Source organism: Chiroxiphia lanceolata, chromosome 28, assembly GCF_009829145.1.
Source record: "Chiroxiphia lanceolata isolate bChiLan1 chromosome 28, bChiLan1.pri, whole genome shotgun sequence".
Classification (NCBI taxonomy): domain Eukaryota; kingdom Metazoa; phylum Chordata; class Aves; order Passeriformes; family Pipridae; genus Chiroxiphia; species Chiroxiphia lanceolata.
This window is the reverse complement of record NC_045664.1, coordinates 703,017-728,955: the sequence shown is the minus strand read 5'-3', so window position 1 is coordinate 728,955 and position 25,939 is coordinate 703,017. Positions and strand designations below refer to the sequence as shown.

The following is a 25,939-nucleotide window of genomic DNA, read 5'->3' as shown; positions in this document are numbered from 1 at the left end:
ATGGCTGTTTTATAATTGGCAACAGACCTCGGTATTCAGTAATTGAACAGAGCCTGCTAATGAGTACCTGGCCTCAGACTGCAGGTCATTCCCACTGATGATAATTAGGCAGTAACCTTCTATTACACTTCAGCATCCTGTTTGCTAATGAGAATTCCCAAATTTGGTGAAAAAACTGTATAAGAAACTTCTGTGGTGAAATAATCTGTCTGTGTGTTTGTGGAGCAGAACACCAAGGCAAAGCTTCCAGCAGCTGCAGAATCTCATTCCCTGTCTTCCCTCTGTTTCCAGGGGTCCAGGTGACCTGCTGGGCCTCTCCTGGCCCTTGATGCCTCCCCTGGCAGAAAGGTCAGTTAGTCACAGGTAGTGCTAAAATCAGTTCTGCCCTGTCAGAGCTCCCTGGGGCACACAAAGCCAGGCTCCCACAGGGATGTGCTGCGTTCTTCCTCTGGCATGTCAGCAAATATGGACAGGAGCCTGTCCCAGAGCCTGGAGCATCACTGGAGCCCCATGGAGCAAAGGAGCAGCCTGATCTGGGAGTCTGAGCTGGGTCTCTGAGCTGTGCTGCAGGAGACAACGGGATGCGTCCTCACCAGGAGTGAGCACTGCTCCAAACACTTCCCTGGGTGGGTGCCAGGGCAGAGCTGCCTGAGCCCTGCAGGGACTCCCCACGTCCCCCAGAGCTGTGGTGGTTGTTCCTGTGAAAGTGGGGATGTGGAGTCAGTTCTCCCAGTCTGCTCTCGGGGTGGTTTATGGACCTGGGAGATTCCATCACCACTCTTCCATGAGATTTGCTTCCCTGGGGCCCCAGACCACATGGGGGATGAGCTGCACCTCCAGCCCCCAGGGCTATGCACCCCTCAGGAAATAAGAGACCTGATGAAATCTTCTACAGTGAAGGCACTGAAGTCTTTTTTGAATGTATTTTTTAACGAGGAAGAGACATAAAGGAATTCTTTTGCAATAGTTATTGCTGCCTGATTTTCACTTTAAGTTAGGGTGGGTGCTTGGAGCATTGGAAACTTAATCTAAATCAAAATAAATATTGCAGTTGGCACTGTAAAAAGCCATTAAGGCCAGTTTTTTATGGTTGTGTAAAAGGATTGGACTGAACTGGGAGATCTGCATCAACTAATTGAGACACCTGCTATTCCACCCCCATCCAAGCTGGGCAACAGCAGGAATGTTTACAAAATGTTTGCTGAGTAGAAGTCCTGAATCTCAAACTTAATCCTGTGAGGTTTGATTTTATTAAAAAAAGTATTGATTGTATTTTACATTCTTCACGTTTCTCCTTATTCTGTCTTTCAGATTCTTCTACTGCTTCTCAGCTCTGTTCTCAAGTGTTGACTTTCTCTGTTTTTCCACTTGACAGTTCCTGTATAACCTTGTTCCTGCAAAGCTTCCCTCTCCTCACCTGCCACCAGCTCAGACAGTCCTGCCTCCTTCAGTCCCTTGGTGCTCTCAGTCTCTACCAGCCATGCTTCTGAGTAATTCAATCTTCTCCTTAAAACTTCTAAAAAATAAATGCTGGCTCTCTGGGTACCTTTTGCAATTTGAGGCAGTGAGCCGTGATTGTGGAGAAAAAAAGTGTTATCTTTTTCTTACAGAATTTATTGTATTGGTTGCTGTTCTTTCCTTACAGATGTTTCAGTTTAAAGTTGGGAAAATAGTTTTCATGTTGGATTTGAGTCATGATGCTTGGCTGACATTTCCTTGCCTCTTGGAACTGACCTGAATTTTGATCAGTGTTGCCTCAGTCAGGGGCTGCTCAGCTGAACCCCCGTTCAGCAGTTCTTGGTCCTGCTCTCTTGGGGGTCACGGGCACTGGCACGGCTTTGCTGGGCACTGAAGAGTTGGACTTGGTTTTCAGAACAGGGCAAAGACCTCAAATAACAGCTGGGGCAGTTTCAGCACCATGTGGGAATAACCAGTGTCCAGCTCAGCCGGCTCCTCCTGCCCTCGAGCGCTTGGCCAAGCCTGGCCCAAAGTGTAAACCACTGTCTACACGTACAGTGGTTAGAGGCAGAGACAGCCCTGCCAAAGACATGCTGCTTCATTTGAGTTTGGGTGAAGTAAACAACAACTGGCTGTGCATTTGATTTGAAGTCACAAGCAGCTTTGAGGACACCCCCAGGTGTGCTCTCATAAATCAGGTTAAAAGCGAAAGAAGTTGTAACCCCTGTGGCTGAGACCTGAGAAGCGGCTCTGTGGGATGTTTTAATGCAGAGCTAAACAGCTTAGCCTACACTTGTGCTGTTTTGTTGGGAGTCTTGGGCTCCAGAATAACTTTGGAGAGGGAGGTGTGACTCAAAGGGAGGGTGATGACGGTGCCTCCATAACCCCTCGGAGGGACCCGTGGCGGGTGCAGAATAACTGGTACTGGGGACTAGGGCAAGATTGCACTGGGATGGTGGAGAGCTTGGCATCCATCACCTTCTAACAGCTCAAGAGGAGCAATGTCACCTGGTTGGCTGGTTTAGGTGAAAAGCTGAGATTGTGCCATGAATGCAAAGTGCACCCTTGAGTTAAGTGTTAATGTGAGAATGAGAGCACTCACGCTTTCAGAGCTGGGTTTCTGTAGCAACCAGCCTGAGGTACTTCATGACATTTTGTCTGTCTTTTAGATTTTGAAGAAATCCTGCATAGAAATCCTGGCAGCAGAACCTTCCAGTATTTGTGCAGGGGGTAAGTACAACTGAGGCCACGGTCATTCATGTTGCCTAAAATACAGTTTTCAGTCCATCTCTAATTGCTGGAAAGTGCACAAGTCACCGATTACCTGGGGCTAAATCTTTTACCTTTTTTGTTGTTGTTGTTGCTTTTCTTTTTTACCTTAGAATAGTTTGCACAGCTCCCACTTCTAACAAATTATGTCAAGTGGGATTTTCTTACAGAAAAGACCTGAACTCCATACTTTCCCCTAAATGTTCTTCTGTCAAAGCAGTCTGTCTTACTCAGACTGTGCCAGACTTGAAGTAGTTATGCTGCATAATTACAAACCAAATCAGGCAATAAGCCTTTGATTGGGTTCAGAGTTTTGCAAAATTCATCATCTTGGAGGATTGCTTCAGAAACTATGAAGAACATCAGATGGGCACAGTTGGATCTGAAGGCTTCCAATAGTCTTGGAACATTTCTCAGGCATTTAAGGGCGATACAGTGACTGAGGACTAGAGTGTAACCATCAGTCTGCTGCTCGTGTGTTTGTCCTTGCTCTGACCTGACTGTGGCTCTAAAGCTCTGCAAGTGCCTCTTCATTCAGCAGGACCCAGCCTTTCCAAAGCAAGCTAGAGAATCATTTTGGCCTCTGCTATCTGCTTCTGTGAATTCTTCACATTTTATGACGTGCATCCCAGCTGTTTGTTGAGTGTCTAGCACTCCCTGAGTAGAGAGGTTGGGAGCCCAGCTGAGGTTTGTGGAGAAGGACAAGTCCCTGACAAGTTCTGCATCTTTCTTTACCATATATTGACAGTCCCAGTAAGTAACACAGTTGTTACTTATTTGTCTTCACTTCCAAAGCAGCTGCTTTAATGATCCTGCATCTCCTGTTCCTGGAGGAACTGCCTGCACACCTGAACATCCAGAAGTAGCCACATTTTCCCAGCAGATGCACACCAGGCTAAATGCCCAATAAGTACCTGGCATCAGGTTTATGTTCCATATGTACCACGTAGGTTTGATTTTTGAAGCCAGGATGGCATAATTGTCATGAATTATGGTACTTAAACATCATTTTGGCTGTTCAATTAAATAGTTTCTATGTTAAAATAGGCTCCAAGGCAGGGCCCTGTCTACCTTGGCATGGTGGATGATTGCTGTGACAGAATCTGGAGCGTGCAGTGATGTTCCATAAATGTTTGGGAAGGGAAATGAAATTGCAGGAACATTCACATCCACTTTACACTCTTGGAGATTGTTTTAAAGATATATTTACATACTTATTCAAGTGATAAACATTGCTGCTTATATAATGTCATGAGCCAGAAGATGACTTATAATCATCATTTATAACCATCTTTAATGCTTTGTCAGTTGATTCATCACTCCCATTCCTTGTGCCTTAGGGAAGGCAGGGTGGGCACAGCTGTACCCAGCAGAGTCAGCTGAGAGGAAATGCAGAGAGGTTTCATATAAACTCTTCACATCAGAAATTGGCCAGTACTTCACAAGAGGAGCAATGTTATCCTTGAAAAATACCTGTAGTTATTTAGATCCTCAGTTCAAAGGCCCAGTTTCCAAGTTTGGGCAAATAGTCCATTGCTCTCAGACTGCAGGGAGTTTAATCTCTCAGGGCTCTGAGAGTAATGAAAGTGCCATTGACTATGAAAATTATGTGCATTAGTGTCTTTAAAATAAATGTTTGCAGGTGTAGCTGTGATACCTCGTGTTTTTGTGTTTCTGTGCACATCCTTGGAGAGTGGTGGCAGTTTTTTCCTCTTTTTTTTTCCTTTTGCGAGGAGGAAACATGTGGGCTCTGTGTTACCTGAGGCCACTCTTGTGCTGCTGACCAGTCCCAGAAACTGCAGGAATTAATTTCATCATTCTGGAACGGCAGTTTCTGGATGATTTGGCTTTGCAGGGTGAACTGTACAGTTCATTTCAGCCTCAAACAGAGCCAGGGTCTCCATGGCCCAGCTGACATCACTGATACAGGTCTTTGACTGTACTTGAACTCTCATTCCCCAGCAGTTGAGACTTCTGTGATTTCTCTTAAGGACTCACCAGCCCCCACACTCCAGAACAGAGCTCTTGTCCCCCCTCCCTATTCTTCCCAAATGCTCTCAGACAACACACAATGGGCCTGTGAGCAGCTTCCCTGGCTGGATGTGCTGGGATGATTTGCAACTTGGCTGTAAAGAGCGGGACCTGGAAGAGAGCCCAGATTCCAGAGCAAAGCTGCTTTTTCTGACAAGTACAGTGCACGGGTCCTTGGGGGAGATGAAAGGAGATGGGGACTGTAAAATGCAAAGGGGAGAAATCTGAACCTGCAAAACCTCGGTTCCTTGGTGCTCCTGGGGACTCTAAACCAGGGTGGTGTCCCTGGAGCACTGAGGTCACTCCTGCCTTGTCTTGAGGTTACTCCTGCCTTGTCTTGAGGTTACTCCTGCCTTGTCTTGGGCAGTGAAACATTTTGTGTTCAAATCACATTCCCCAGCCAAACTTCAGTGGGGATTAGCTGAGTGCCTCTCCCAGATAGTCAGAGGAATTGTGGGGGCTGTTTCCTCGCCCTGGGGAGCAGCAGAGCTGAGTCCCTGGATCTACTGCCAGGACTGCTCTGGGACTGTGGCCCCGAGTCAAAAGCTGAGAGTCTGAAGTGGTGCTTTCCTTGCAAGGCATTCTTCATGTTAGAGGCTGCAGGAAGTCCATAAACCTTTCCCAGTCCTAGGCTGAAGTAATTGCTATATCAAGGGATGGTAGAGAGTGGTCTCAAGGGCTGGTGAGGATGTGATCTCATTGCTCAGCCCTGCCTGCTCCGAAAGACACCGCTCAGCTCAGGGCTCAGGAGTTTGTGACTGTCCTTGGTGCTCCCTGCTGGCACCCACAGCCTCTGGAGACCCTGTGGAGTTGGTCTGGGAAAACAGCAAAGAGGAAGACTTGGGGAAATACCCACAGACTCTGAGATCAGACTTTGTCCAGAGACTGAAACCTTGATCTGTTGATAAAATCCCCTGTCATCGTATGGAAATGAGTCCAGTCAAGGCCTCATGGTGGTTGTACAGCAGTAGGGCAGGACATGGCAAAACTCAGGGCAACTGACATGATTTTGGGAAAGTAACACTTAAACTTCTCCAAATTATTGGGCACTAGAAGATTTTTTTCCTTTCCATGGAAAGATACTTCTGCCTTTCTTCACCCAAAACTTTCTGCCATTTAAACTTTCTCCCTAGCACAGGCCACCTGGGGAGGGCAAAGCTCAGTGTCCCCAAAGCTTCCTGTTTTCACTGCAAGTCTGTTAAAATGCCTCTGTAGTGAATTGTTTCCTGTTTCTAAAAATTCAACCTGAAATTGGGTAGGGAGAGAGTCGAAGTTCAATTTTTAACCATTTTCAAACTTAAAAGTTGTTCAACTGCGAGCTCAAGAGATAGCAAGTGAAAACTTTGGAGATGTGCCTTGTCTAAATGACCTTTCCTTGCCTTGCTCTGTATGAAGTCCAATGCCTGTTCTCCTGCAGAGTCCTTCCAGGTGGTGGTGAGAGGGAATGGATTCCGACACGCCCGCAACGTCGACCGAGTGCTCTGCAGCTTCAGGATCAACGACACCGTCACTCTCAGTGAGCTGCTCTCTTTTCTTTTATTCTCCTACTCTGCACTGGCAGGACATTTGGGATCTTGATTGTGAAAGCAGTAATTGTGGGACTCAGAGCTTTTAATTTGCAGAATGCAGAAGGGATTATTTTTTTAAGAGGAAAATCGCTGGTGGCAATTCGTGTGCTGTGACTGACAGCAAGGATGTGAAGCTTGAGGGGGATGAAAATATAGAAGGCAAGAATCTTGTCTGTAAAGAGCATCAATACGTGTCTTGCTGGGCTGTGTGCAGGGAGATCAGGGGTGTTTCTCTCCTTACCTGTGTTTTGTGGCACTCAGAGGGCCTGGTCCTGCAGCTCAGCTGCACACGGTTGTTGGGACTGTGTTGGAGCAGTGGCTCAGGCATTGCTGGGCTGCTATGGAAGCTCAGAAAAATGTTCCCTCTACAGTTGCCCGAGCAGAAGAACTGAAGCAAGAGAAGCAAATTAGCTCCCGAGTGTCTCTTTGTGAAGTGCAGTGGGAGCACTGAGCTGGCAGAACTAAGGACCCCTCTGCTCTCACCTGGTGTGTCTGGAGCCACGTGGGAAAGCAGAGAGCTCAGAGCTGGCAGCACCAGTGACAGCAGAACTCAGCTTCCCTAGCATGGAATGTGTGCAGAAGCTGATTGTTCTGGAGGCAGTCCTGACCCTTTCCAGCATAATGTGTTAATTAGTTTCTCACATCTGGAAGTCTAATGGCTCAGTGCTGCACTTGCTCATGCATCAGTGTGCTTTGCTACTTGGAGCAGAAGTTGGCCAAGGCTGCTTACCCTGTTTGGGATGCCAGGGAGCATTCAGGGCAGGTGGAGGACAGTGAGTGCTTGTAGCTGGTCCTGAAAGGCTTTTGTGCTGTTGCATTTACTCCTCTTAGTAGGCAGGTTCTGGACTTGCCCACCCTTGTGCCACCAAGCAGAAAGTTTGGCTGGCTGTGGGTCACATTTGCTTGAGTCAGATATGGTGAGTGTTGAGCATGGGAAGAGCAGAAGCTGGAGGGCTCTGGAGCCAGGCATTCATCCTTTAAACATCCTAAAGCCTTCACTGGGAATGTCATCCATCAGCTTTCCACTGTTCAGTGCCCTGTCTGTTGACTCACAGACACATCCAGTGCTGCCAATGGGAGGAACTGTGAGTGAGGGTTCCCTCACCCCCCAGCACTGTGACCTGGGGGGAGGGGGGAGGAGGGAGACTCCTTCCTCACTCCCTCTGTGCTGACTGCTTGTCTGGACGAGTTTTTTGTGGTATCTGTCATCATCATTTCACAGGAGCTGTCAGGAAAGATCAGCTTATCTTAATGCAGCCCCTGAGTTTTTTTATTTGAAGCTGCCTTCCTGTGTCCACAAAATGACTGTGGAAAATGAGGATAAAGGCCAGATATGTTTCCTGCCCTGTGCCCTGATGCATTCCTGGTGTCCTGAATTGCTGCAGAGGTGAAAAGTGAGCTCACTGTCCTTGGCACTGCACCAAGACCTCTCCGTGTGTCCTGCACAGCCCCGGATTGTTTGGAGCAGTGACGTGGCCACAAACCCAAGTTCTGAGTTCCACCCACCCCCTGACTGAGGGAACTCAGTAGTTGCTCATCAGTGCTCCCAAACCCAGGTCTCTCCAGGTGGGACTGGCACAGCTCTGTTGGGTTTAAGTTGCTCTGTGAGGGAAGTCCCAAAACGTGCAGTCCCAACCTGCTGTTCCTTGGGGCATCCGACTGCAAACAGCCCACCATGAGAGTCAACTGAGTGAGGACTGTATGGAAAGCTCATGGAGCTTGGATAGCTCAGCTGTCTTTGTTTGCTTGAAGCCTCTCAGCCTCTGATGGTATCAGGGAGGGAGGTATTTTTACAGATAACAGTAAGCCAACAGTTCCTGAAACCTTAAATTATCCCAGATGAGATGTAGTGAGCACAGCTAGGATGTACTGAGGTTAAAGGCATGAGCTAATGGGGTTTTATTGGGATTGTTGGCAGAGAAAAGTGGCAGGTGAAGAGAGCAGCGACTCATAATGTTCATAGCTATGGGATAAAAAAAAGAACATCTGTAGAAGCCATGAGGAATATTTGGCTGAGCAGAACTGTAATCAGATGCATGTTCAGCAGCAGGGTGTTCCTGCCAGCAGCAGGACCTGGGAGAATTGGTTTCAGCCTGCACAGAGTTAAAAGTGATTATCCAGTGCAGTGACTTATGACTGCTCTGTGGTGCTAAAATGTCTGTGTCTGCCCAGATTGTGCAAGATCCAGCCAAGACAGTTCTGGGCAGGGAGGTGAGCTCTGTCCTGGGCAATTTAAAACTGAACAGGGAGATGAAAGGTTGGTGAAGAACCAGCAGGCACCACAGCAGAGGTGCTGCATTCTAGTGGATGCTCTGGATGCTTGGCCAAGCCCCAGCCTTTGCACAACCTGGCCTGATTTTTCTTTTTTCAGACACTGGGAGCAGGACTGTACCAGGTATCAACAGAGAGTGAGGTGTGTGGGGAACTGTATCTCCGAACTGCCCAACAAATGTCTTCTAAAAGTTATCTTCTGTTTTTAAAGCCTTTCAGATTGCTCCATTTTCCCCATCTTTCTTTTTTGTGATATCTTCTTTACTTTCTTGCAGCCTGATCACTCTTAGCACAGGAATGTTTTGCTTTGCTGTTCAACTTTCTAATCCCTGATTTCCCCACTTGATCATGTCACTTTAAACCTCCTCTGAACCTTTCTTTTTATTTTCTAATAGTAGCTTTTCTCTTTCCACTGTGGTACCAGAGAATGTCCATCACTGTGTACAAACTCCACCAGGTGTTTTGGGGAATGTGACCTTTATGAGGGACACAACATATGCCTTTAATGTTTCCTGGGTGAGAACATGCACCAAGGGGAGCTTGGCATCCTGGTTTGAGGGGTGGCCCAAGTCATTGTTTGGCAAAGAATACAAAACCAGAAGGAATGGTCACACTTCCCTCAAATGTTCTCCCAGCCTCCAACAAACTGCAGTGTCAGAACCTTTAACCAGGATTCCTGTGCCTTTGCCTCCAGCAGAATTCCCTGCAGCTGCCCAGGCTGAGTGTGGAGGAACAAGCCCAGGGCATCAGGACACTTGGGCTGAGAGAGGAGGAGAATCCCTGTGCAGTGTGAGGGCTTTGCCAGGCTCACCCAGTGACCCTGTGTGCTGCTGGGGGACCAGGGGGGGTCTCTTACTGTGGCACCAGCTGCTCATGGGGCAGCTCTGGGCTTGGAGCTGCTGCAGGAAGGCCAGGACTCCCCTGGGAGGGACCTGCTGTGGGGCAGCACGTGCTGCTCCTGAGCTGCCAGTTGTGAGCAGGAGCAGATGAAGGCTGGGTGCTGTGCCAGGGTCTGTTTGCAGCCTCGAGGCTGTGACTGCTCATCCAACAGTTGTTTGCTCAGCACGTGAACCCATCAGAGGAAAAGTGAGTCCTTCCAAATCCCTTCTCTCCATCTCGAGACTGTTCTGGATGTGATATCACTGTTCTGTGCTTATCTGTCTGTTCCCCATCCCCTAACTCTGCTCTCAATGGCTTTGGCATTCAGAGCTCATGTGTCCCTACACAAAGCAGAGCAATTACAGCCTGATCTCAATGTGGTTTTCATTACAGCATTAACAAAACATTTCTTATTTATGGGCCTCTCTTGTAGGCAGTTTCTCCAGCTCAGAGAGTGTTCCAGTGTCTTTCTGCATTCCCAGCTCCCCGCAAAATGGGTTTGAAATACAAACTTTACTTGCAGACTTGTCACAAAGAGTGGCATGAGAGGAGGACTCAGCCAAGAGGAAAAGAGATTGTAAGTGGGGCAGAGAATTAGGGAGGTATTTTGGCTCATCTGAGGGGACAAAGGGACAATGGAAGTGCTCAGGGTGACTCGAGGCTGTCAGCTCACATGGGATGGGGTACAGAGAACAGCCTTCCTAGCACAGGAGTTCCCCAGGGAGTCTGTGGGAGAGCAGCCAGTGTCCCACCCCACCTGGGCTGGACTGGTCTCACAGACAAGTCTCCTCTCCTGCAGAAACAGGAAACTGGGGCAAAGCATCTTCTGAGATGTGCTTTAGTTGAATGCAAATCCTAAATACAGGGACAGCAGAAGGAAATTGTTAGTCTGTGATATAGGGGAAGTTTGGCAAACAGCTTTTGCAGCCTCTTCTGGATTAAAATATTGCTGATACTGCGAGTCCAGCAATCAGTGCTTGTGAGACTGCAGTGGCAGTTTGGAAATGCTGGGCTCTCCTAAACCCCTCTGGAGGGATCCTTGCAGACAGATTTCAGGGCACCGGTTGGGTCTTGGGTGAACCACTAACTAAGGAGAAGGCTGTTAATTTTGGCCTGGTTTTATGGCTAAAAGAAAATGCTACTCTCTGTTTGGTCACCTTCTTTGGGTTCTTGTACCTCTCTTTCATTGAGGTTTCTCTTCTGTATTAGAGCATCATGCCTATATTGAGGCTTTTATCATTATGGTTGGGAAGTATTCCAAGTCCTGGCTTGCCAAAAGGTTACACCCTGCTAATGGCATAAGAAACTATTCACTGTTGCTGGGAATAATAGATTTTACAGGCTACAGATAGTTGTTAAAGGTGTAGGAGTGCTGGGTAGGGAGTTACAGGGATCTGTGCAGTATCAGGCATCTTGTTGAAAGGCATTCACAGCAAATGGATGTGGTTTATGAGAGGTTTGACCCTTCATTTGTGCACACTACTGTGAATGGCTCAGGCCTCAGGACTGGCTGGTTTGACTTGTCTGTGGGTTTGTTGTGTCCTGTTTTATACAGTGAGAACTTTATTTTGCCTGGAGGAGGGATTAGAGGGCCACAGGTAGGGAGCAGGTTGTGCCATTACTGAGGGCAGCCTTTCTCAGAAGTGCAGCATTGCAGTGTTTCCTGAAGATGTCCAAGCTCTGCCTGCAGTGTCTGAGAGGTGAGCAGGGTCTGGGCATCCCTTCCATAAAACTGTCAGAGGAGGCAGAGTGATTCCTGCACTATTCCCTGAGCAGCCCCAAGCCAAGAACCGAAATGACGTCCTGGGCAGGAAACTCAGCGACACCGAGTCGAGCGCTCCGCCCTCCCTTCCGCAGCCCTGCCACCAGCACTGTCAGCGCAGAGCAGGCCAAACCACAAAATCCACATTCTGGCACGAGCTCTGGAGTTTGGGAGCACTCAGCCCCATCTCTCACTGCTCTGGGATGCAGCGAGTTTGTTCCGTAGCAGACACGAACCGCGTCCTTCTCCCAAACGCATCCTGCAGATCCGACGCGAGGGCAGATGAGAAGTGTTGTTTTGTTTGGTTTCCCTACGTGAGTTTTCCAGGAAGGAGTCAGATGGCCAGAGTTATGCAAACCAAATGGATCTTCTTTTGTTTAGAGCAAAGGAAAATAGTCCCTCATTTTTGCGGTGGAACACAAACATTCTCCAAACAAACTAATCTCTCCCTGTAGCCAGCCTGGCCAGCCTTGAGCTCCCTCGTGGGACTGTGGGGCTGATAAACTTTCTAGAGAGGCATGGACTGATGCAAGTTGGGGGTGGGAAGGGAGAGAAAGAGAAACAAAAACCTAATGAGAGCTAAGTAAAAGGCCTTGCAAGATGAAGCAGCTTTTGTTCTAGTGAATGCTGGCACAGGGACGTCTTTGGCCTTGGCTGCCAGAGTTAGCAAAGGAGAAAACAAGACATTGGTCTTCATTTTCTTGGCATGTGTGTGCTGAGACAATGTCATAAATTTATGGGAGTTAATGATATCTTCATAAATCAGGGTGAGAACAGCACTGTGGGGCCAGATGAACCACCACTGCACATCTGCCTGGAGTGGGAAATGCTGCTGCCTTGGCTTGGTAACTCCACTGCAAACCCAGGGCCTGCATGTGCTGCAAGGTCCCCACGAGCCCAGAGCTGGGCTGGAGGAGATGGGAAGTGTGTGTGGGGGGGTGGGATTACTGCCCTGCACCCTTTAAATGCCTGTGTTCTGCCTGCCATGCCCTGTGATAGGAAACATCTCCTGGAGTGTGGGGCTGGCAAAAGAATACCCTGTGCTAAAATCAGCTGCTCCTGATGTTCAGCATACTGGAAATATTCCTGCATGTTCTTGCACTGAGGCTGTGGGAAGACAGCACTAATCTGGCACTTTCCAGGCCAAGAGCTGGAGCAGGGATCTAGAGGGATCCCAGGAACTCCGAGCCATGGGGCAGAACCAAAGCCAGGCTGTGGAAACCATGTGTCTGCCCAAAATGTTTCATGTTCAGCTGTTGGCCTGGGTCAAAGAGTCCCTGACAAAACAACTGCTGTGGGTAACCCAGAAATTCAAGTGTGTATGTGTAGGCATGGGATTTGCTGGAAGCTGGAGTACGTCAGGGAAGGTTACAACTTTTCATTACCATTTTTTTTTTCTTTTTTTAATGGAGTGTAAAAAATAAACAGTTCCTAACCTGCCTGAGGAAATATCCTTTTATATTGCTGCCAAAGCCAAGAAATACACCAGTATGAAATAGGGATTCTAATGTGTGACAAGAGTTACCAGAGCAATACTTCTGCCTTCTAAAACTCTGTATTTGGTGGGAACCTCTTCTAGGAGTGTCTGGGAAGGAATGCTTGGCTTGGTGAGTCCTGCTTCTGCATGAGGGGGCAGACTGTTGCAGTCAGTACCTCTTTGTGCCTCATTCACTGCAGTAAAATGGACTGCATGACCCTGATTGTGAGGGAACCCCCTGAGCTGACACTGGGGTCAGGGCCAGGGTCAGTAGTGCTCTGCTGCTGGTGCCCTGGTCAGCATTAGACACCATCCATGTGGACAAACTCACCTTGGCAGCCAAGGGAAGGAGGAACAAGGCTCACAGCTGATGCAGAAAGTGCTTTGGAGAAGTTTGCCATGTTCTCTTTGGCTTGTGTCTCCTCATGGCTTTTCCTCTTTCCACTGGCACCTGAAATGGAGTCGTAACTTACACAAGTTTCCTCAAAAGCAAAAGACCAGTTGGCCAGAACAGTTCAGCTCTTCATTCCATGGCTAAATGTCTTGGTTAAACTTTCATCCTTGCTCCTCTCCTTTCCTGGTGCTGCCAGTGGGGCACTGGGCACTGACCTTGCTCCCCTGTGTGTTCTGAGCACCCTGGGAATTAATTCAGTGCAAGATGCAGTTGTGAAGAGACTTTAGATGGTCTGAGAGCCAGGGTTTGTGTTTGTGATCTCAAATAGCTCAGCAAGGGGGTGGTGAATTGTGCTCCTGTTCCATGGTGGCCCTGTAGAATGAACATCCCATCCATCCTCAGGGTACAGAGATAAGACTGAAGGTGAGGTTTGAAACCTGCAAGTTTGAGAGGCCAAGGGAAAGGAATCTGTCAGGAGCAGAGGGGATTTCAAACAGAATAAAATGTTTAACTGGAAAATGTTAGGAAGCTGGTAGTATTTGGCAACAGCTCATTTCAGGTCTATAAGCATTCCTGTGAAAGCCCTCAAGGTGGTCATGGGTACAGCTGGTAGAAAGATTTCTGATGCAGGAGATGCTTCTGGAAATGCTGATCCAGCAAATCAATCCTTCCTGTGGAATGTTTTGGTTTCCAGTCCAAAAAACAACGACCACCCAGCCTGTCTGCCTGGTTTTCTGTCAATCTGCCCCATCTCTAGTCAGCTGGCAAATGGGCTGGGAAGTTCCTTGGGATCCTCATCTGTCTGATTACCTTGGGATCACCATCTGTCTGACTTAAGTCTACAGAAGAAGAATATTAGTTAATGTTCCTGTTTCCCAGGCAATTGCCTGTTGATAATTTTTCTCACTCCACTTTTAAACCCACAGTATAATTTGGGCTGACAGTTTAATTTAGTTCAGATGCATCTGCCTAAAAGTGCAAATTTTCCCATAATACACGATTTTCTTTACTTTGATATTTGCAATTATATGCAACCTGCTGCAACTCCCCACGGGCTCCTGTACAGAGTGGCTGTGATCCTGGCCCCTGACCTTCCAAAAAGCTCTGTACCTTCAGCTGTGTTCAGCTGAAGGTACTTATCTGTACCTTCAGCTCGGATAAGTGACACAGCTCTTCAACCCCCACAGTGCTTGAACCTCATTTATATACCAAGAGTGAGGAAAACCATTATTTAACCTGTTCTTTAAGGGCCGGATTGCTGATCAGGTAATAAATCCCAGTATTTCTCTTTTCCAGATGAGAAGCCCTTTGTGGTGGAAGACACCTACCTGCTGTGCCCAGCACCTGTGCTGCGCGAAGTTGGCATGTATGTTTTTGCCACTCAGATATTTACTTTGCCTGTGGGAAGATGAGTGTGGGTCACTTTATGTTCTGCTGCTCTTGTACAGATCTAATGCTGACGTTATCTCGTGCTCATTGTGTTAATTGGCATTAATTATGCACTGGAGCACAGGGGCAAGTGCACCACCAGTGGGAATTAACCTGCACGAAAGGCTCTTCTGAGCATCAGCAGCCTGGGTTGCACTGGATGGTGTCAAGCAGAGGGTTGGGGATAGCTGGCCTGACTTGGTTCTTGTGGTTCCTTTCCAGGGAAGCAGCTCTTCAAGTCAGTATGAACGATGGGCTGAGCTTCATCTCCAGCTCCGTCATCATCTCCAGCACACACTGTGTAAGTCTGGACCCATGTGCCTGAGATGATTCCGGGGGGGTGGAACTCAACTGCACGTGTTTGTTCCAGCAGGAGTAGGGCTGCCCAGTTGGGTCAGCCTGGTTGGGAAGGACCTGTTTTCCCCTTTCAGGTGAGTTTTTGGTGCTTGGTAATATGACATTTTGTGTATCCTCTGAGCCACAATATGGCGAAGCTCTTGAGCCTTCGGTAAATGCCTCAGACTCCTCCTCTGCTGTGGGACTGGCAGAGCCCTGGAGGGGTCTGTGCCTGCTTGTCCACTGCCCAGGGAACAAGCAGCAGCTCTGCTGCTGTGTTTCCTCTGCAGCAATGGTGCTGCTCATTGTGGAAGAAGTGTGGCAGTTGGGATCAGACCCTTTGTCTGGAAACCACCAGTGTGGTGGCCAGAAATGTGGTGGATTCTCCCCTGAAGTAGCTGACTTGTGGCTGCATCCTTCCTTGCCAGTGGGGAATTGCTGCACTCAGGCTCTGCTGGAATGAGGATGATGAAACCATTTCTAACTCACAGTGTTGCTGGAGATGCTGCTTCTGCTGAGTCATGGCTGTTGGGAACAGGGCATGGAATGTCTCATGCTGGAGGAGGTAGAGGAGGAATTCACTTGGAGCTCAGAGCAATCCTTTCTGCTTCAGCTTTATCTGTCTGTGGGAAGGCCTGTCATGGCACAGGCCATGGGTGAGGCAGTGCTTTACTTCTGTGAACTGACTTAAACCAGTTTTTGGGAAGCCAGAGTAGTCTTGCCAGAAAGACTTAGAAGTCTGTGCCCAGCCTGCTTTTGTCCCTGCCCAGTAAAGGCCTGCTGTGTTCCTGAGCAGAACAAGGGCAAGGCCAAGTTGTGTAACATGGGGGCACCAGAAGTGTTCCGTGTCCACAAAGGCTGAGCCGACAGCTGAGAAAAGTCTTTTGTGTCACTTGAACTTGATCCTTGTTCAACAAGGACAAGATTGTACAGATAGACAGTTTTCAGAGCTTACAGGAGGGGTTATATTCCAAAAGTGACAAAAGATTTCCTTATGCCTTAAAAGAAGGCAGTTTGAGTAGTTAATTTTTAGTTCTAGTTCACTGCTCACTGGCAAAAACGTATCTGCACATTGTCAGCAAATTCAAGGAATGTTTTCCTGTATTTTACTCATATGAGGCAAGACCTGGGAAAGAATTCTCAGAGAAAAAGTATTCCTTCCTCATATACTTTCTTCCAGAGATGGAATTATCATGTGTAGATGACAGGTGATGAAATATCTCTTTCTCTTCTATTGTTTAATAGCTGTAAGGAAACCTTTGGAAGTGCCTGTGCTCCCTGGCACTGCCCTGCCTCTAGACTGTGAAACTGCATTTGCAGTGCAGCTGAGCAGCCAAAATTCAAACCCAGATCCTGCATCCAAACCTGAATTCAGTGGCTGCTTCGAAACTTATATCACAGCCTTCACTAATCAAGGAAGTTTCTCCTGGGTAAACACATGTTTTGTCTTTGTAGTAGTGTTTTATGTTTCAAATTCTTTTGAAATATGATGCTGTTCGCTGAGACTGCAATGCTCTCTTTAATTAGGGTTACAAGAGCTCCAGACCTGAAAATGCCTCTCGACAAAATGTCACCAAATGACTTGTTTAATTGATTTCAGACCTGGAAGTTGGGTCTGTTTGAAGATCTGCAGCTGAAGTGGGAGAGTTGGAGAGGTGGGGAATGAAGGGATGGTAACACACAGGGTTACCAGGTTTTCTTCCCTGTGTGCAAACCAGGAATCAGTGCTTTGGGTTTCCCTTTGTGCTGTATTTCAGAAATGATCGGGTTTGGAAAGAGGTCTGGAGTGTCCTCTCCAAAAAGCTTCCCAGATGGCAGTGATGGAACGTGGCAGTGCCACACTCGCTGTGCTGCAAATGCCTCAACCCCCAAAGTCATCATTGCTACCCAGGATTGCTGCTTAATGGCAGAAGGAACAAAGCAAGGGTCTCAATGGCCTGGAAAGCTTTGCCACTTATTTTCTTAGGCAGCTCCACAACAAAACCTTCCTGTGCAACATGTAAATAATCTGCAAACATCCCATTTTCCCTATAGCAATAGCTGGCATGTTCTAGCAGCTCCCCCTTTCCAAGGACTCTCTGGGGAAGAAAATTCAACTAAGAGCACAGCTGAAGCAAACAGCTGCATTCCTGGCAAGGAAAGACCAAAAATGAACAGTCAGAAGAGTCAGCTGGACTTTGACTCCTAAGTTGTGGATGTAGGTACTTGAAGATCAGGACAGAGAGAGCCTAGACACTGAACTGTCTAATAAGCATTTTTATCACCCTAGCTGGCAAAAATTTTAGTGTAAGTTTTCATGGTAGGGAAATTTGGACAGTTTCTCATGGGTTAGTAGGGCAAAGCTATTTTATACCAGCATAGCTCCTGCCCTTCAGTTAATATCTAAAAACTCCTTGGAATGAGCAGCAAAATAAATGTCAGTTTTACTGAGCAGTAAAAACTCTAGGAGAAAAAACACTTTTCATCTTCGACAGGTCACCTTTTGGAAAGAAACAGGGGATCAGAAGGCCTTTGCCTTTTCAAGAAGCTCATCACAGTGTAACCTGACTGCTGGGATTGACAGGAGGGAAGAGCACCACCCACTCCTGTGCTCCCTGTGCTTCCTGACACCGAGTGCACCTGCAGAGAATGGGATACTGGCATGAGAGAATGGGATACTGGGATGTTCTGCCTTGCACAGTGCCATCATTTTTGTGAGGGTGCCAGTTAAAAGTGCTTTGTGCAGGCTGTGCTCCCTCAGGTTCAGTCTGAGTGCGTGGCAGAAGTGTCTGTGTGGCCCCGTGTGTGTCTGTGCACAACACCTCTGCAGGGTAAACTCACCCCACAGGACCAAACTGAGGAGATTAATTGCAATTTTTCCCCTTGAGGTGTGAAATCTGCTACAGCATTTCAAGGGGGGGAAATGTGGGAAGGTCAGGAAGGCAGAGGCATGGAATGACTGACTGAATCTGCTTCTTGATCTGAGAGACACTGAACTTCTCTTGCTCTCCAGCATTGAGTTACACTGGTCACACCTGTCAGCATCACATTGGAGCTCTCTGGGCACTGGTTGGGGTTTGGGTTTTTTGTTTTGTCTAAAGGAGCCAAATGTACAGATTAAAACAGCCTCAGAGGGACTGCCTGTGCTTCCATACCCAGCATTCCCCTGCCTGGGCTGCAGGGGTCTGTGGTTCCTGAAAAGTGTCAGGCTGCAAGGTTTGCAGGCCAAAAAACAGTGCAAGGGGTGTCAGAAGTTGAACTGTGTTGGTTCTGTTGTATTCTGCCTTTTGTTAACTGCTTGTGCTTTCCAATATCAGAGAACAGACATGACTGTATGTGCTTTATACCTCCTTCTCTGTGGGACTCAAGGAATTGCTGGTTTAGATTCCCAATATAAAACTGCTAGAAGTGCTTAAATTTTGCTTTTTTAAAGTGAGTCTCCAGGCTTTCCTGTGACCTCACTACAGTTCCTACTGTTAAAAAGTAATTGGCTTCTCATTTAACTAAAAAAAAAAAAAAGGTATGGGAGAGACCTGTAAAGATGCTTTTTTGGAGAGATCTTTCAGCATTTAATTTTAAAGTACATTTTGGGAAGATTTACAGCCACATCAAAGTGGTCTCAGCTGCCTCAGGTGGAGCACAACCTCCACTTAAAAAAATAATCAAAATTCTTCTCAGTTGGCCCAGTTCTTTTCAAGCCTGAGGGATGGAACAGGCCATGGGAGGCCTTGGGGATTTTATTTTATTTCCTCAGGCTTTCTCAATATGAGGTTTTAGAGACAAGAGTTGATTACACGTGGGAGGCTCTTCTAAGTCCCTTATGATGAGTCTCAGTCTGGAATTTACCCAGTCAACAACTGAAACCCCAAATGCTGCCTCAGAGCAAAGGGTGACTCCCCGACCTCGTGCAGGGGTGGCCTTTAGTCAAAGGTGGAGTTGTCCTCTTCTGGAGATGGTAAAAGGCACTGACAGGAACTGCATGGGACTGCTCAATTCCCAGAGTGCAGTCAAAGAAGAGGAAAAAAGAGGAAAAAAGATAGGCCTGTGTTAGTAGAGGGGACTTTTTTGTCCTGGTTAGTGTGGCTCCACCTCCCACTCCTGTGTGAGTTCCTCAGGAGCAGTGCTTTTGTTGTGTGGTTTTTACCATCTTGGCTTTGCTGCTGTTTTTGGTGGCTCTGAAGTCTAACAGAAAACCTGGCTGGGCAATGGCAGGTGCCCTCAGGAAGGTGAAGTACCAGAGGATGTACCTGTTCTGTCTGTCAGGAGAGGAAAACAGAGACACCAGGGTATTGCCCCCACTGCTTTGAGGTGATAAAGCAAACCTGCCCCAGTTAATCTTGTCCCCACGGGGGTTCAGGGCTGCAGCCCCTCACAGATGCCCAAGTGGTGCAGGGCAGAGGAGGCACCATGTCCTTTGAGGGGGTGGAACCCCAGGGGCTGTGTCCCCTCAGGGCTGGGCGGGCAGGACCCTGTGCCGGGAGCAGCTCTGGGACACAAAGGGCTTCTGCTGGTTGGAACGATGCACTGATTTCCATTTATCTGTCAGGAACGGGCCAGACACAGGAGCTGTTGTGGTTGGGCAAAGCATTTGCCTCACTAAGTCCTGGAATGCAGATGCAGCCTCTGGCCGAGGCCAGGCGGGTGCTGCGTGTGAAGGTTGGGCCCTCTGAGCGGGGCCAAGACCATTTGTCATTCGGAGATTTTGCTCCCTGCACCCCCCAGACCAAGGGTCACTGCCTGGCTCCCCCTGGAGCTGCTAACAGGGCCTGTGTTTGTACCAGAGGCAAAAGGGGGAACACTGTGTAAATCAGAGGCTGCAGACAGAAGTTTAATCCTGCTCCCCGCTAACTTACGTATTCCCCACTTAAACTAAGATGCAGCTGTCATGAGTGTAATTTAGGGTGTTATTTGGCCTGGTCTGTGTGACCACTGGCAGCTACTCCAACAGAGCAGGGGAATGGCTGGAATGAGAGCTCTTAAGGCTTGGAGACAGCGAGCTGTTTGTGTGCTGAGCTGGGGATGAGATGCCAACATCTCCGGGCTGACAGAGCTCAGCTGGCTGCAAGGGCTTGATGAATTTGTCTCTTGGCTTTGCTTGTCTGGGACAGTGTCATGGTCTCGCCCCAGCTGGTAACTCAGCCCCAGGCAGCCTCTCACTCGCTCCCTCTCAGTGGGATGGGGAGAGAATCAGAAGAGTAAAAGCAAGGAAATATGTGGGTTGAATAATTTTAATAAATTTAATAGGGCAAGCAAAAGCCACACACACAAGCAAAGCAAAGCAAGGAATTCATTCCCCGCTTCCCAAGGGCAGGCAGGTGTTCAGCCACCTCCAGGAGAGCGGGGCTCCATCACAGGCAATGGTAACTTGGGAAGACAATGCCATCACTCCAAGGGTCCCCCCTTCCTTCTTCCACCAGCCTTACATGCCGAGCACAATTCCATAGGGTCTGGAATATCAGTGGGGCTCAGCTGTCCTGGCTGTGTCCCCTCCCAGCTCCAGTGCACTTCCTGGTTGGATGCTGTGAGCAGCAGGAAAAGCCTTGACTGTGCTCAGCAATAGTGAGACCTCCCTTGTGATCAACCCTGTGTTCAGCACAAATCCCAAATGCAGCCCCACACCAGCTCTGTGGAGGAATTAACTCTACCCCGGCCAAAGCAGCAGGGAGTTGCTGATTTATTCCTCTGGAAGTGGTTTTGCAATATCTGCACCTTTTAAGGTAATGTTTTTCTTTCATTTGGACGCTCCCTGGGGGGAAGGAATCCCTCCTTCCCCAGGGAGGGCAGTGAGGCTGCACTGTTCCCTAAAGCAGAGAGAGCACAGCCCTGCAGGGACACCCAGGTGAGCTCTGTGCTGGTAGGAGGTGCCCAGGGACAGCCCAGAGCCTGCACAGACCTGACCCATGTTGGGGCAAGGCACTGCTGCTGAGGGAATGTCCTAAAGGCTGTGGCATTCCAGCGGCCCAGAGGGAAGCTGGGGTTGTTCCCCTGTGCTCCTTTGGGCAAGGCAGCCTCTCCTCTGAGGAATCCAGTGTGGATTTAAATGCTCTCTCCAGCCCTTGGATTCAGCTGGGACTGCTTGGACTGAGCTTTGAGGAGGACACTGCCCTTGGAAACATTCTTCAGGAGACTCATGGATGTATCCTGGGCATCTGTTTAGCAACTGGCTCCTTCCATTCTGAGTCTCAAGGAGCTATTTTGTTGTAAATAATGTTCAGTTAACGGAACTCACCACTATCCATCACTCTTGCTGGACTCAAATTAGACAGATGTTCCTTCTGGAGGGAAGCATCCCCTTCCTCCTGATGATATTCCTTCTTACTTGGCCTTTGTCCTGCAGTCACACTGACAGATCTGACTTGCTCCAGATAATTAATGATGAGAGTTTACAAAGTAGTTTCATTCTATGGTTGATGTCAGTGGACCTTTGATAGTCAAAGGTACTAAGAACTGTAGTTTACTCTGCTAAACATAAAAACCCATCTAGTAACAGCAATAATTTAAGGCACAGGACCACAAATGCCATGGGAACTGAGCATCCTCAGCTTCCACTAGTGCTAGGACTAAATATACAAATTAGTCCTTCTTCCTCAGCTATTTATCTCCCCACCCCCCAGATTTCAGGTGTGAGGTGTTGGTGTGAACACTGTGCATCCATCAGTGTCTGGGCAGTGTTTGCTGCAGGGCTTTCCCACTGCTGGAAGAATCAGCAAGTAGTGGCTGGTGAGATTGGGAAGGGATTTATTCCTGTTCCTGGATTAGGAGTTTGAAGAACTGGAAGAGAGAGAAAGTGTGAGCTGCTGTGTTATGACTTTGCAGGTGTGCCCAGGGCAGGGTGCACACCAAGGTTGTCAGGAAAGGGAACATTCAAGAGAGGAAATAATTGCCAAGGCCACATTTAGGGGCAGGAATTCAGTCCTGCTCTGCTGCCTGGAGGGCTGTGGCCAAGTTCTGTAGTGCAGAAGGAGCATCTCGGAGAGAAGCCAGGGTGGGAATTGAAATAAGTCTTTGTTCATTTTCTGAAGTGCTCCCAGAAGAGGAAAAACCACTAATGACCTCTTGCACTAGTGACTGACTTGGTAGGTAAAGCTGCAGGGCTGCAGGGACAGCGTAACCCAGCTCTTCCTGGACAGCTTGGCTGGGAGAGCAGGGAATGTCACGGGGGATGTTCCTGCACCCCCTGGATCACCTGGGGAGAAACACATCATGCTGCTTTGCAAGAAGACCAGGCAAAGGAGTCCCCCACGTGTGGGCTGGGAGAGCATTTCTGTGGCAGGACATTGGACTTGCCTTGGCCTAGCAAGGACTGAAACTCAGTTTTCTTTGCCACATGTGCTCAGTCCGTGGGGGATGTCTCCCCAGGTCACATCCTGTTCCTTCAGGACGAGGGCTGGGGGAATTCTGCCCATAAAAGAGCATCTTTCAGCTGAAAAGGGCCATGCTGGGTCAGGGCAGTTGGGGAGGTGACTCCTTTGGGAGGCACAGACAGTGCCTGAACCAGGCTTGCCCTTGTGAGCTGGGCTGCTGTCTAGGGAGGGGGATACCAGGGGGATACCAGCCCCCCTCATCTGAGGGGCTACAGCTCCAAACCCACGCTGGGAGGGGAGGCTCTCCAGGGGGTGAAGCCCAATGCCAGGCAGCCCTTCCACAGTCCTGGAGAGGAGCTCAGATTTTGGAAGCAAGAGGGGAGGAGGCCCTGGACAGTCCTTGGCTGTGGGAAAGGGGATTCTTGAAACAATACATGTGGAAGTGAATGGATGCAGTGGCTTAATGCACCTGACAGCAACCTGGGGCAAGAGGAAGTGCTGCACAGGCAGATCAGAGAGCTGATTATCTTATAACGAAGCAATTATCTTATAATGAAGCTGTTATCTTAAAATGAACCAATTGTCTTGGTGGCAACCCTTAATAAATGGCTTGGATTATTGGATGAGGTGTCAGGTGGGGAGCAGACCTGACCATTCTGGATAGAAAGAGCCCCTCTGGTCTCTCAATTGCAGTTCCAAAGGTGCAGAAGTCATCAAAGTCATCTAAAAAGGAGAACTTGGTCTTCTCACCTTGAGGGGTTTTGCAGTTGACAGAAGGAGGTGGGAACTGGCACAGCCTCACTACAGCTGAGGATCCTGGATTTCTTCCTGTGGCAGTTTGAAAGACTGAAGCAATTTGCACCTTTGAGATAAACAATAGTGGGTGGATTTGACCTTTAAATAAGGAGAAAGTTAGAAAATCAAGCAAGATTTGTAGCAAAAAAGTAACAACCCTTCACCAAAGGCTTGGTTTTGTGTTTGTTTTTTTCTTTTAATTCAAAAGAAATGTAATTCAGTGGTAACGTGGAACTTTTTCAATTGTGACTTTGTTCTGGACTGCACAATTAGGACAGTGAGCAGTGCTCCTGGGGCTGCAGCAGTCAGAGGGCCTTCACTGGGGGATCAGTGGAGGCTTTAGGAAGCTGCAGAGCCCATTTAATGAGCACTTTCCTTGACCTGTGTGTCATTAGCTGAGGCACTGCCTGGTGGGAGACAGGTACTAAATCAGATTGCTCAAACTATCGTGGTATTACTCTGCTCTCCATTGCTGGCAAAATCCTGGCAAGAATACTCTTGAACAGACTAGTACCCACTATAGCAGAAGGAATTCTACCTGAAAGTCAGTGTGGTTTCAGAGCCAACAGGAGCACCACAGACATGGTATTTGTCCTCAGACAACTGCAAGAGAAGTGTAGGGAACAGAACAAAGGTCTCTATGTAACCTTTGTTGACCTCACCAAGGCTTTTGATACTGTGAGCAGAAAAGGTCTGTGGCAGATTTTGGAACGTTTAGGTTGTCCCCCCAAGTTCCTTAAAATGATCATCTCACTCCATGAGGATCAGCACGGCCAAGTCAGATATGGCAACACACTTTCTGAGCCCTTTTTAATTAAGAATGGTGTGAAACAAGGTTGCGTTCTCGCTCCTACCCTATTCACCGTCTTCTTTAGCATGATGCTCCAAAGGGCCACAGCAGACCTCGATGATCAGGACGGTATCTACATTCAATACCGTAGTGATGGAAGTCTGTTCAATCTAAGGCGACTGAAGGCCCACACCAAGACCTTAAACCATCTTGTCCGGGAGCTGCTTTATGCTGATGACGCCGCCCTTGTTGCCCACACAGAAGCAGCTCTGCAGCGTTTAACATCCTGCTTTGCAGATGCTGCTGAGCTCTTTGGGCTGGAAGTCAGCTTAAAGAAGACAGAGGTCCTCCATCAACCTGCACCTCAGGAAGTCCCCCATCATCCCCACATCGCCATTGGCCAATCAGAGCTCAAATCAGTCCAACAGTTTAATTACCTTGGTAGCCTCATCTCCTCAGATGGTAAGATCGACGGAGAGATAGACAACAGGTTAGCTAAGGCATATAATGCTTTTGGAAAACTCCACAAAAGAGTATGGCGTAATAAACACTTAAAGAAAAGCACCAAGATCAGTGTTTACAAAGCCATAGTGTTGTCTACTCTCCTATACGGCTCCGAATCATGGGTCATCTACCGCCACCACCTGCGACTCCTGGAACGCTTCCATCAGCGCTGCCTCCGTACAATCCTGAACATCCACTGGTCAGATGATGTGACCAATACATCTGTACTAGAGCAAGCAGCTGTCACTAGTATTGAGGCCATGTTACTGAGAACGCAGCTGCGATGGGCAGGGCACGTCTCAAGGATGAAGGACCAACCACCGCCTCCCTAAGATCCTGCTCTATGGTGAACTTGCCACTGGCTGCCACATGAGAGGAGCCCCGAAGAAAAGATTCAAGGACTCCCTGAAACAACATCTCAGCCTTGGCCATATTGATCACCATAACTGGTTTACTCTGGCCTCAAATCGGGAGGCCTGGAGACACACCATCTATAACGCAGCTGTCTCCTTCGAGAACACACGCAGGATCACTCTCGAGGAAAAAAGGCAACGCAGAAAGAACCGTGTCTTGCAAAATACACCATCTAAGGAGTCTTTCTGCTGCGCCTTTTGCAATCGGATATGTCTGTCACGTATTGGCCTCATAAGCCACCAGCGTGCCTGCAGCAAATGTGGATAGTGCCTTCCCAAATCTTCGTTCGCGAAGCCTAGCCATGAATGCCTGGTGGGAGCTCCAGGGTATAAGATTTCGGGTTTGTTTCTAGAAGACATTGCTCTTAAAGGCTTTCTGCTGCAGGTATGATGGGCAGGGAGTGTTTATCCTACCACAGGTCACCCGAAGAGTTCAATGTGCAGAGATTATTTGACTCTGATATTGCTGCATGGGCTGGTTTGGAATGCCCTGAGTGTGGCTGGCACATCACAAACACCATGTTCCCCTGGGCTGGAAGGGAGGGATTCACAGAGAAGAGCAGTACATTGCAGGTGAGGGCAGGATCACAGAATGGGAGTTTTGGAAAGGTTTAATTTGGAAATATGAAACACTTTGGGTTCCTGTGACAGTGGTGAAGTTAACTAGGAACTGTGAGCCAGGATCTCTGCACATGTGTGCACTTCTAATAGTGAAACCCCTTCTGCCAGGGAAGTTGAAACAGAGCACTCTCAACCTGACTGGTTTATTTTATTGAAATGTTTTGCTGTTGAAAACGTGATTTCAATTTAAGCTGAGTTTCAGAAGGAAACTTATCCCAAAGGCATTGTTGTGTGTGTTCGGGTCATGCTGGCATGTTCTGAGCCTTGTCAGACTCATGGAGAGCTGCCTGTGATGGCCTGTGAGGAGCCTCTGCTCAGCTCAGGGGTACAGGAGTGCCATTAGCCCAAGGAAGTTGCTCCTGAGATTATTTGTTTGAAAGTGCTGCGTAAAGGCCACAAATCTCACAGCCATGCAGGAGGCAAGACATTCCAGAGCTGTAACCTGCTGTCCCCTTTCCTGCCTGGCTGAGGAATAAACCCAGCTCAAGCCATAAATGTTCTGACAAAGACTAATTCCACAGAATTTTGTCTGCTTGAATTCCAGTTGCAATTTCCCTCCAGGAATAGATTTAACCTGCTGCTTGTTAATGACTGTCTTCAAGCACAAACCAAAGTAACTGCTCAGGTTTCACCTCCAAGGTTCTGTTGTTTAGTTATGAG

The 25,939-nt window shown here is 48.2% G+C and overlaps 1 protein-coding gene across 1 annotated transcript in view; it reads left to right on the top strand.

The window, feature by feature from the left end:
- ANTXR1 (ANTXR cell adhesion molecule 1) overlaps positions 1–25,939 on the top strand; it is a 107,559-nt gene that overhangs the window by 23,408 nt on the left and 58,212 nt on the right. The window contains exons 9-12 of the mRNA XM_032712459.1: positions 2,628–2,688; positions 6,176–6,274; positions 14,406–14,475; positions 14,760–14,838. Of these exons, the coding sequence (XP_032568350.1) occupies positions 2,628–2,688; positions 6,176–6,274; positions 14,406–14,475; positions 14,760–14,838 (309 nt within the window). The remainder of the gene's footprint in view (positions 1–2,627; positions 2,689–6,175; positions 6,275–14,405; positions 14,476–14,759; positions 14,839–25,939) is intronic.